Source organism: Agelaius phoeniceus (genome assembly GCF_051311805.1).
Source record: "Agelaius phoeniceus isolate bAgePho1 chromosome W unlocalized genomic scaffold, bAgePho1.hap1 SUPER_W_unloc_1, whole genome shotgun sequence".
Lineage (NCBI taxonomy): Eukaryota > Metazoa > Chordata > Aves > Passeriformes > Icteridae > Agelaius > Agelaius phoeniceus.
In genome coordinates, this window is record NW_027509866.1 from 3,171,873 (window position 1) to 3,184,164 (window position 12,292).

The 12,292-nt window shown below is 53.3% G+C and overlaps 1 protein-coding gene across 1 annotated transcript in view; it reads right to left on the reverse strand.

Moving 5' to 3' along the window:
* Positions 1 to 12,292, reverse strand: part of LOC143692441 (uncharacterized) — a 351,032-nt gene that overhangs the window by 140,966 nt on the left and 197,774 nt on the right. The window contains exons 6-7 of the mRNA XM_077172674.1: positions 7,002 to 7,142; positions 6,158 to 6,420 (exon numbers count right to left, since the gene is read on the reverse strand). Of these exons, the coding sequence (XP_077028789.1) occupies positions 6,158 to 6,420; positions 7,002 to 7,142 (404 nt within the window). The remainder of the gene's footprint in view (positions 1 to 6,157; positions 6,421 to 7,001; positions 7,143 to 12,292) is intronic.

Sequence of the window (12,292 nt, forward strand, 5' to 3'; positions counted from 1 at the left end):
GAAGGGAGATGCAGCTCCTTCCCTGGCTGCACTGACAGCATTGCCCAGAGCCGGGCCCTGGGGACAGCGTCACCCTGAGCCAGCTGTGCCCCCTGCCAGAGCCCCCAGGGCCGGGCAGCTGCTCCCAGCCCTGTGCTCTGCAGAGGGAACTGGGCCCGGGGCTGCAGAGCTGCCCCACGGCTCTGCTGCAGCTCTGCCTGCACAGGAGGGGCTGCACGCCTTGGAGCCCCGGCCCTGAGGGCAGAGGCTTGGCTGGGGCACAGGAGGGAGGGGGCTTGTTCAGAGGGAGGGGCTGCACTGCAGGGGCTCCTGTGGGCATCTCTAAACTCTCCCTGCCACAGCATTGCTGGGCTTTGTTTTCTCTCATTGCCTGATCTTCTCCCTGCTTCCTGCAGATTTCCCTCCTGCAGGTGTTTCCCTGTGCCTGATCTCTCCCTGCCGGCACTCACAGACCCCAAATCTCTGTGCACTCTCCTTGGCCCTACAGAACCCTGCCTGTTTGCAGGGCACTGGCTGGGGGCAGGTTCTGTTTGCAGCTTGGAGAAAGGAGAGCTCAGACTGAGCCTGATGGCTCCAGCAAAGGTGACGCTGCTGCTGTCCATGGGCCGAGTGGCTGAAAGCACATTAGGGATCTCCTGTGAACCTATTGATCACTAAAAGGAACAGTTTGGATGTCTCAGGCACATGTCAAAATTAATGATTAATAATTCATTATCATACTTTAAATATTTTTACTGCCCCCCCCCCCCCCCTTCCCTTCTTCCCCACAATTCCCATAGAGTTGGAAACTGAATAGAAAGTCGTTGGAAAGTCGTTGTCCCTCATTTTTATCAAAATCCTTGTCTTGGAAATATTCTGTGACTGATCAGAACCCCTCAGCATGTCAGAGCTTCATGAACATTTCATCTCCCCTGCACCAGAAATACCCAGAGTTGTACTCACAGGCTCTGGAGGCATTGGGATGCTCCAGCTTGAGGAGATGGCTCCAGGAGCTGCAGCTGCATTGTCCTGCAGCCAGAGGTTCCTGTGCCAAGGGCTGGCAGTGATTGTGCCCCAGGCACTTCTCAGCCCCTTCCCAGCCCTGACTGATTGAAGCTCTCTGTGCCTCTGGGCTGTGCCCGCGCTGGCTGCAGGCAGTGCCCCAGCCCTGCTGGGCTGGCACAAGAGCTGCTCATCAAGAGAAATGTGCTTTTGAAGCTCTTCTTGGTGACCAGGAGCTGCCTCTGTGCCAGGAGCCCAGCCCAGCTCAGCAGCACAGACACAGCACAAGGACTTCAATGAGCCCCTCTGGGGCTTTGTGCTCAGGCCCTGAACATCAGTCCCTGAGAGGGAGCTGAAGAAACCTCTCCAGAACTCCAAGGCAGAATCCAACTCCAAAGTTTCTTGGACTTTTAATGGGTCCCAGTGAGGGACACGACTGAGCAAGTGTCTCCAGGCCCCAGGCAGAGCAGAGAACTGCAGGCAGTGATGACAGGTGGGGACAAAGAGAAGCCAAGTCTTGGTGGCCTGGGGCACAGCAGGGTCTGTGCCACCAAGGGCTGGGAGGAGACACCTTGTCCTGAGGCCCTGGGGCCTCCTGGCACAGCCCCAGCCAGGCTGGGCACTGTCAGCCCCTTGTGCTGCCCTCAGCATCCCCCCCTAGCCCACATCCCAGTGGCCTCAAGGATCTGCTGCAAGGAGTCCCTGGGGAGCCTTGCTCAGCAATGGCCCTGGGGGCTCCTTCATGCTCCCTGCAGGGACTGCAGGTTCTTCAAAGGACTTTGGCTTTGGCTTTTGCCTTGCAGTCTCTGAGAGCTTTGTGCAATCCTGGCCTCCAATTATCTGCTGTAATTAGTCCCTGGAGAGGCTTTGTCAGTAACAACATTCAGTGGGGCTCATTAATGCTTTAAGGTACTCAGTTATTTGAAGGTACTTAGTGTTTCCCTTTTGATACAGACTCTGTGAGAGGTTTGTGCAATCATGGCCCCAATTATCTGCTTTAATGAGTCCCTTGAGAGCTTTGTACTGACACTCAGTGCTGCTCAGTAATGCTTTGAGCTTCACAAATTTGTTAAGGTAGTTTGGAATTTTCTTTTCCACATTGAGACTCTGAGAGGTTTTTGGTCAATCCTGGCCTCCAATTCTCTCCTCCAAGGAGTCCATGAGGAGCCTCTGTTGGGCATGGACCTCACTGAGACCCATTCATGCTTTGAGACACTTTGGGGTTTTCTTCTGACTTTGACTCCTGGCAAGGTTTGTGCAATCTCCTCTCAGGCCCTGAGGTTCAAGGGCTCAGCTCCAAATGCACCACGGGGCTCATCAGGATGCAGCAAGTACTGACAAAAAATGGCTCTGCCTTGATTTCCCTCTGCTCTAATGCAGTTTATCAGGAATGTATCTGGAGTGATTTTGGTTTGCTAATTTGAGATTTCTCAGCCAATGCATCTATTAGTGCAGTGGGACAGGTGTTGGCTAATTACCATTGCACTCACTGGAATATATTTACTCATTTCCAGCTGTGAGATAGGATTAGGAGAAAAGAAAAGTAGGCTCAAAATTTTAAAAGGGTCTATGGAAAAGTTTATTACCAGTAAATAGGAGAAAGATTAATAAGAATCTGAACACTTCTCCTCTCCCTACAAGCTTTTCTTTCTTACTGACAATGCAAGGAGACAAAACCTGAAAGTTTCAGTCAGTTTACACCATCTAGAACAGTCTTTCTTCAGTTCACTTAGGGAGAGGAGTCTCTCTTTCATGCTATGGAGACTTCTCCATAAGATAAAAGTTCGCTCGTGGCTCTCAATTCCCACAAATAGCAGCTGCTCAGAAAAACTGCAATTGTGAACTCTCCCATTTTTCTCAGCTTTTCCCACAGCTGTTTTTATGGGCAATGTCAGCTTATGGGGTATGAGTTTAAAGATGAGCTGTTCAGGAGCAAAGATTCTCTTCATCTATTTCTGAAATCATCTTCATCTCTGAGAACAGAGATCTTCTTCTTCTCTCCCTGAGGGCATAGGATCTCACCACTCTTCTCTCTTTCTCTGTTTAAACTTCTCATGGGATCACAGCTACTTCAACATTTGCCTACTTTAGCATGGAGGTTTTTGCAGAACAGGTCATCTCCCCATATTTTCAATTAGTTGTAGAGAAAAAGAGAGTCTGATATATTAATTACATCCTTCTCCATAGCTTTACAAGAGGATTTCAGCCCCAAGATCAAGGCATCTCCTCATCCCTCCCATCTGGGGCTCAACTTCCCTTTCAGTGACCTGGGTGCCTTCATGTTGCTCCTCTGTGTGCCTGCACTTTGTCCTTTTCTCTCACTGGAGGGAGGATGGAAGCACTGAAAGAGTTCATATCTCACCCGGGGCCTGCAGATGGTTCCGTGCCCCCGGCCGGGCTCGGTGCTTGCGGCCGGAGCTGTTTTATGATGGAGGTTTCTGCAGCGGCTGCGCTGGGGCTGTGTCAGGATGGGCCGCGCTGGGGCAGGGCCAGGATCTCAGCAGCCAGGCCAGAGCACAGCAGCAGCACGGCCGGGGGCCGATGGCTTCTCCTGCCCCTGCCCAGGGCTTGCGGCTGAAGCCCAAGGGTGGCAGAATCTTGGCCGAGCCGGCCCGGCCCGGGGCTGCTCCTGGGGCCCGGCGGATCCTGGCTGGGCCCGGGCTGGCGGCGGGGCAGGGCTCAGCAGGGCCCAGATGTTCCCAACGGCAGCCATGGCCTGGCCCGGCCCAGCCGATGGGGCCTGGCGGGGTCCCTGGGAAGGGGCCCGGCCCCACGGCAGGAGCCGCCCGGCCCGGCCTGGCTGAGACGGGGCCGGGTCAGCCTTGTTACCTCTGTGCCAGCCAGAAGGGAAAGAGACCCTCCCAGGCTTTCCCATCTTTAACATGTGTCTTCACAGAGCCGCGTACAGTTTCCTTCATAGTTTAACAGATTGTCAGTTCTCAAAGATAATTACTGATTGGTTTTTTTTGTCAGACATGGAGGAAACTGCTAGCAGCTTCTCTTAGAACATCACTTTCGTGATGCAAAACCACCACAACTGCACAGAGCACAGAGCTCTTTTGTCCATATGTAGTGCTCATGTGCCCGAGGTTTCAAAATACCTCCCTGGGAGATCTCTGGGCCCCGTCCAAGGTGTTTTCAAATGAAAACATTCAGCTCAGAGTCTAAGAAAATCACCAGAGGACAGGGCCAGCCTGACCTGTCTGTCCTTGCTACTGTTGTCTGAGATCAGTCCTTGGATATACAGAATTGAGAGGCCAAATTCTAATTTTGGCCATGGTCCCTGGACCTGAAAGCCGGTTCTTTTCCATAGGAAGGAAGGAACAGAGCCCCAGTGTTTCAGGGGCAGATGAGAAATGGCCACCAGAGGCCAAGGCCAGCCAGAGCAAGCAGGGTTTTGTTCTGAGTGATATCCTTGCATATAGGAATTGTTTTAGGGAGAGTTCCAATTTTGGCAATGGGCATTGGAAAAGGGGGACGGTTCTTTTCCATAGCAAGAAAAGCACGGAGCCCCAGTTTTCCAGGAGCTGATGAGAGGCAGCCCTTGACATCCCAACATCAGCCAGACCTGTCAGGGGACCCCTGGGAGGCCAAGCCAGCCAGACCTGTTCCATGTTCCCTCAGTTCCATGGGGCCCCACAGTGTCCCAATGGTCCCTTGCTTCCAAGAGGCCCTGAGGTGTCATAATGCCCCCTTGGTGACACAAGGCCCTGAAGGGTCCCAATGGTCTCCATGGTTCCATCAGGCCCCACAGAGCCATAATGGTCTCTGGGTTCCATGAAGCCCCACTGTGTCACCATGGCCCCTTGGTTCCATGGGCTCCAGTGGTGCCACAATGATCCCCTTGGTTCCATGAGGTCTCCACAGTGTCCCAGTGATCTCCATGGGAAGGAAAGAACCCAGCCCCAGTGTTGCAGGGGCAGCCACCAGAGGCCAAGGCCAGCCAGGCTTGATGGTACTGGCAGATTGTGCCTGGGAGTAACCCTTGGATATACAGAATTTTGGAGGTGGAATCCCAATTTCAGACATGGACACCTGGAGGATAAGGATGGGTGTTTTCCATTGGAAAGAAAGCACGGAACACTGATTACACAGTGACATTTGGGGATCTATGGGGAGCATTGGGGATCGTTTCTGCACCTCGTGACCCAACAGGAGCTTCTCTAATAAATGTTGCCTGAAGCTCCCACTGTGCCCATCACAGGAACCCCTGTGAGTGTCAGGGCCATCCCGGCTCTTTGGCAGCCTGGGGACTCCTGGGATGTCACCATGGGATGGCTGTGACTGCCTCTGACCACAGGGCTCTTTACCATCCCCAGAAAGGCCTGGGAGGTCTCCATGGAGCCCCTGTCTCTGCCTGTGACATTCCAGCTCTGGAACAGCCTGGAGATTCTTGGAATGTCCCCATGGAACCCTGCTGAGGGCCTGTGACAAATCTGATCCATAGTAGGCAACCATCACCAGTCCACTGTTGCTATGGGCAGTTTCCATAGCAACCACCACCTACCCCCTGTTGCTATGCTCAGTCCCTTGGCAGCTCCATGGAGACCCCATGCCAGGGGTGGTTGCCATGGCCACCAGGGCTGGCACCAGCTGGGATGCTCGGTTTCCACGGGCCGGGCTTCAGGAATGGGATTCCCCAATTTCCTTCTCCTGCTAAAACCGCGCTGCCCTCGCTGCCCTCCCGCCTTCCATGGAAAGCACAAAAGGCAAAGATCCCGGGCTGGGATAAGAACAATTTATTGGGAAGAGCAAGAGATACGGAACAAACAGGAACAGAAACAATATTGATAACAGAAGGGATAAGTAAAACTATTTACAGAGAAAACTACAACATCAACAACTAGTTCTTCCTGGCAATGTATTTCCTCCTGCCTGGAAAGGACACCCTTCTCCTCAGGGAGAGAGAGAGAGAGAGAGTCCCTTTCCTGCCCCTGGCAATGATCTGAGGTGGGACTGAATGTAATGACAGGGCCATGGCCAGACCCTCATGTTCTCCAATCCCACATCACGTCATTGGCGGGGCAACCAAAGGGACAGGTGTCTTCCCAGCATGGATCACAGGGAACATGGATCACCAGGGCTCTGACCAACATGGTGTCTCCAATGGGGGATTTAGCTGGAGCAGTGCATTAAACTCTTCCTGCAGTTGGGGCATGTGCAGGGCTTCCCTTACCGGTGCCTCCATTGGTGTCTAGTCAAGTGAGAGCTGCTGGTGAAGCTCTTCCCACACTGGGGACACTCGTAGGGCCTCTCCCCAGTGTGGATGCGCTGGTGGGTGACGAGGGTGGAGTTGTGCTTGAAGCCCTTCCCGCAGTCAGGGCAGTGGAAGGGCCTCTCATCCGTGTGAATTCGCTGGTGCTGGAGGAGCTGAGAGCTGGTGTGAAACCCCTTCCCACACTCGGGGCACTTGTAGGGCTGCTCCCCTGTGTGGATCATTTGGTGGATGATCATTTGGGTCTTCCTACTAAAGGTCATCCCACATTCCCTGCAGTTGTATGGCCTTTCCCAGTGTGGATCCTCTGGTGGCAGATCAAGAGAGACTTCTGCCTAAAGATCTTCCCACATTCCCCAAATTCTTAGGGTCGTTCCCTGGTGTGGGTCTTGTGGTGGGAGATCAGGTTAGAGTTCTGGCTGAAGCTCATCCCACATTCCCCACACTTGTAGGGCTTCTCCCTGGTGTGGATCCGCTGGTGCCTGATGAGGTGGGAGTTGCGCTTGAAGCCCATCCCACAGTCAGGGCAGCGGAAGGGCCTCTCATCCGTGTGAATCCGCTCATGCAGGAGGAGATCGGAGTCGGTGTAAAACCTCTTCTGACACTGGGGACACTCGTAGGGCCTCTCCCTCTCCCCAGCGTGGATGCGCTGGTGGGTGATGAGGGTGGAGTTGCGCTTGAAGCCCTTCCCACAGTCAGGGCAGCAGAAGGGCCTCTCCTCTGTGTGAATCTGCTGGTGCTGGAGGAGACTGGAGCTGCTCTGAAACCTCTTCTGACACTGGGGACACTCGTAGGGCCATTCCCCAGTGTGGATGCGTTGGTGGATGATGAGGGCAGAGCTGCAGCTGAAGCCCTTCCCACACTCCCCACACTCGTATGGCCATTCCCCAGTGTGGATCATCTGGTGGCTGATCAGGGTGCTGCTCTGCCTGAAGCTCTTCCCACACTACAAGCATTTGTGTGGCTTCTCCCCATTGTGAAGCTGCCCATGGACCACCAGCTCCATGCTCGGGCTGAACCTCTGTCCACCTTCCTGCCTCAGGGTGGGTCTTTCCTCCTCACCCTGGGCTGGCTTTGGAGCCCCTCCTCTTGTGGAATCTCTGGGGATTTTCCTCCCCATTGGATTCCTGTGTCCTGGAGTCACTCAAAATGGCCTCTTCCATGAGGTCCTGCCCTGGGGATTTTTCCTCCCTGGTCTCCATCCTCAGCTCCTTGTCTGGGGGAGGAAGGCCAAGGAGAGGATGGGATTTGCCTCCGTGCCAGAGGGAAGGGGAAGGAGATCCCCCCAGTGCATCCCCGGCAGGACGGGGTTGGCAGCAGGGTTGTCCTGCAGCCGGGGGCTGTGCTGGGCTGGGAGATGGAGCAGGAGAGAGGGGGAAAGGGGCACTGACTTCCTCCTCACCTGCCTGAGTGTCCCAGGGCATTGTGTCAGTTTGAAAAGACAGGTGTCTGCTAAGGAAGGCAGGAGACTCGCTTGAAATGGAAAATGTTAATCCCTTCCCTTGGAATTATAATTTTCAAAACAAGGGGCTGTCAAGCAAAGTCTATGGGAATAGGAATAACAGTTCTTCAGAAGGAAAATTAAAAATACAAATGCAGTAGTACTAAAAACTACTTACAGAGTAAGAATACGACCTGACACCCTGTGGGTCAGAGTGTTGGTAGCACTCCTGTTAAATGGTGGCTGCAGTGCTCCTGCAGGGACAGGTTTGGTTCTGTTGGAGCAGTGATCCTGTAGAAGGGTGGAGTTTTCCTCCGAAGGTCCAGTGGTGGTGCCAATCGGCCAGGTCTTCCTCTGGGATCCAGTGGAGCTGAAAGCTGCTCTTCTGGGAATCTTGTGGGAGAAGGCTGACTCTGTTGTTCACATTCTCAGATTATATCCAGGTAGGAATGCTTGGCTCCTCCCTCTGGGCAGATCTTCTCACAATGGGATGATGGAATTTTTATCAGTGACACTCAATGGCCCATTAACAGAAGATATCTCCCTGGAGGGAGGATTCATGTGGAAGAGATAAAGTAAACTGCTCAATTAACAGATGATAATTGCCCCATCTTTAACAGAGGGTAATTGAATACACACCCAGCTAAACCTGAGACACTGTTCCAGCCTTGGAAAGCAGGATTTGGTACCAGGATTCTTTAAGGAATGCAACCCTGATTGAAGGCAGAGATAGAATCTCCAGAGCCTGCAGCCAGAAATGGACAGTTTTGTGATACTCATTTCAACATCTCCTCTTTTGGAATTATTTACTAATGATTATTTGCTTTGCCTACCTAATATTTTTGTAATTTTTTGCAAATTTGCATTATCTAAATTACACTGTTCCTTAAGTTAAGTTGGTGTCTGTGTCTTTGGTGCGGGCTCTGCCCACTGGCGAAACAGGGCCCAATCCTGCCTAAGTGTTACCTGGGGAGACAAAACCCTCACTGCAAATGTGCCCCCTTCCTCCTTGTTCCCCACACTTCATGCACTGATCATGATGTCCTATGGTCTGGGCTATCCCTGGGGTCAGCTGGGATCTCCTGTCCTGGCTGTGTCCCCTCCCAAGCTCCCCCACACCCTCAGCCCCTCCCCAGCGTGGCCGAATGAGGGGCAGGACAGGCCTTGGTTCAGTGTGAGCTCAGCAAGAACAAAACCATCTCTGCGTGCTCAGCCCTGTGCTCAGCCCCCGGGCCCAGCATTTCCTCCACTGCCACCCTGGACCCCCCTTTCCCACCCCTCTGCCCCACGGCCGCCGCAGCACCGGCTGACAATAGAAGCAATTCTGTGGCAATTCCAAGTTTCCTTGGTTCCTGCACAGCTCCAGCTCAGCTGCTGGCAGGTTACAATTAAAGAAAAGTGCAAATTCGGCCCAATACAGATATTATTAAAAGGAAGGGAAAGCTCTGTGTAGCTGTCACAAAGGTGACAGGGATGAAGAGAATAATGATTCTCACATTTGGAAAAAACCCAAGCCTGGGAATTCAGTAGTTATTTGGGAATTTAGCTACTTGAGCTGGCATTCTTGTGGGACTTTTAGCAGCCTTGTGTTCCTCACCATGTGGTGAATGAACCTTGTCAGTCTTGCTGGTATTATTTGCTCCATTTCCTCCAGTGATTTTAACAAACTTTTCAAGTAGGGACAACAAAGTATTTTCTTTACACTCCAGTCCCACAACAGCCATTTTCCTCATCAGTTCTCCCATAGGTCGCTCAGACGAAGCTGCATCCAAGTTTCCAAGAGTTCCTCCAGAGAGACACACAACCTCCTCAGAGGAAGGAACCATGCTGTTGTCAAAGGCAACTGGGGTCAAAGAACAGTGCCCTGAACTCACTGTGCCAAAATAATTTTGCAATCTGGTTAAGAAAATATTAGAGAGATGCCATTTGTCCTGGAGCAGGGCAAGTGTGACATTGTCCCCTGTGTGTGTGGCCTTCCCGGGGTGGGGGTTTTACACCTGAGCCAGTTTGGGTAAGGGGGGTGGTGTTCACCCCCTGAGCAGGGATTGCCCCACTGTTTCAGGCTGCAATGGAAGATGGAACCAAATGCATGTTTTCAATGCCCATCTTCATCAACTGCTATAAACAGGTGGGGCAGTGTTCTTGATCTCTTCCATGACTCAGCCCTGATAACGCCCTCCAGGGGAGATATCTTCTGGGAATGGGCCATTGAGTGTCACTGCAGGACTGATCAAATTCCATCCTCCCATTGTGGGATGCTCCGCCCAGGGGGAGGATCCAAGCATTCCTACCTGCATATAAGGTGAGCCTTGCAACACCAGGAGCAGCTTGCCTACTGGATTCCCAGAGGACAAGAGCTCCAGAACCACCCCTGGACCTTCAGAGGAAGACCAGACCCTTCTACAGGATCACTGCTTGGACAGAATCACGTTCATCACTCCAACAGGACTGCAGCCACCATTTAATGGGACTGCTGCCACCAGCCTGACCAGCAGGGTGTCAGGTTATATCCTGACTCTGTCAGTTTAAGGCAGTGTTTCTGTATCATTGCCTTGATCTAAATTTTCTTATTAAATTGTAATTCTGGTTTAGACTCTCCCCAGGTTTGCCTTCAAACCAGTACAAAATTCAATGTACTTATCCCTTGTTTTCTTCTCAAAACAGGATTTTCCATCCCTTAAACTTGGCCAGATGGAGGAGGAGGCTGTGAGGAAGAAGAAGGTGCTCCAGGAGCCCCAGGCAGGTGAGGAGGAAGTCAGTGCCCCTTTCCCCCTCTCTCCTGCTCCATCTCCCAGCCCAGCACAGCCCCTGGCTCCAGGACAACCCTGCTGCCAACCCCGTCCTGCTGGGGATGCACTGGGGGGATCTCCTTCCCCTTCCCTCTGGCACGGAGGCAAATCCCATCCTCTCCTTGTTTTTCCTCCCCCAGGCAAGGAGCTGAGGATGGAGACCAGGGAGGACAAATTCCCACAGCAGAATCTCGTGGAAGAGGCCATTATAAATGGCTCCACGGTGCAAAATTCCAACGTGGAGGAAAAGCCCCAGAGATCCCACAGAAGGAGGAGCTCCAAACCCAGCCCAGGGTGCTCTGAGGAGGAAAGACCCACCCTGAGCCAGGAAGGTGGACAGAGCTTCAGCCAGAGCTCAGAGCTGGTGGTCCATGAGCAGCTTCACAATGGGGAGAAGCCCCACAAGTGCTTGGAGTGTGGGAAGAGCTTCAGGCAGAGCAGCACCCTGATCAGCCACCAGATGATCCACACTGGGGAATGGCCCTACGAGTGTGGGGAGTGTGGGAAGGGCTTCAGCTGCAGCTCTGCCCTCATCAACCACCAACGCATCCACACTGGGGAGAGGCCCTACGAGTGTCCCCAGTGTCAGAAGAGGTTTCACACCAGCTCTGATCTCGCCAGGCACCGGCAGATTCACACAGAGGAGAGGCCCTTCCTCTGCCCTGACTGTCGTAAGGGCTTCAAGCGCAACTCCCACCTCATCAGGCACCAGCGCATCCACACTGGGGAGAGGCCCTACGAGTGTCGCACCTGTGGGAAGAGGTTTCAGACCAGCTCAAATCTCCGCCTGCATGAGCGCATTCACACGGAGCAGAGGCCCTTCCGCTGTCCTGACTGTGGGATGGGCTTCAAGCGCAACTTCACCCTCATCAGGCACCAGTGCATCCACACTGGGGAGAGGCCCTACGAGTGTCCCCAGTGTGGGAAGAGCTTCACCCAGAGCTCTGACCTGACCAAACACCAACAGAGACATCAGTAAGGGAAGTCCTACAAATGCCCCAAGTGCAGGAGGAGCTTCGTGCACTGGTCCAGCTTCATCCCCCATTGGAGGATCTATATTGGGAAAAGCCCTGGAGATCCATTTTCCCTGTGATCCAAGCTGGGAAGACACCTGTCCCTTTTCCTGCCCCTGCCAATTACATGATGTGGGATTGAAGAACATGAGGGTCTGGCAATGGCCCTGTCATTACATTCACTCCCACCTGAGAACATTGCCAGGGCCAGGAAAGGGACTCTCTCTCTCTCTCTCCCTGAGGAGAAGGGTGTCTTTTCCAGGGAGGGGAAATACTAAACTGGGGAGAGCCATTAGTTGATGTTGTAGTTTTCACTGTAAACAGTTTTATTGATCCCTTCTGTTATCAATATTGTTTCTGTTCCCTTTTTTCCTTATCTCGTTGCTGTTCCCAATAAATTGTTCTTCTCCCAGCCTGGGATCTTTGCCTTTTGTGCTTTCCATGGGAGGCGGGAGGGCAGCGAGGGCAGCGCGGTTTTAACGGGAGCAGGAAATTGGGGAATTCCATTGCTGAAGCCCGGCTCGTGGAAACCGAGCATCCCAGCTGGTGCCAGCCCTGGTGGCCATGGCAGCAGCCTTGGGAGCGGGTCCCTGGCTGGGGCTGTGGGAACCTCTTCCCTCTGGTGCCCAGGGACAGGAGTGGAGGGAGCGGCTGCAGCTGAGTCGGGGCAGGCTCAGGTTGGATCTCAGGAAAAGCTTTTTCCCTGTAGCCTGCTCTGTGGTCACGGAGCTGGACAAATGCTGGCCAGCTGCTCCCGGTGTGTGGCTGGAGGAGAGCACAAGATCTGCCACTCCTGGGTTCTCCTCAGAAACCTTTGGGTAGTGGTGCTGTCTGCGGCCTGGGGGCCGCAGGC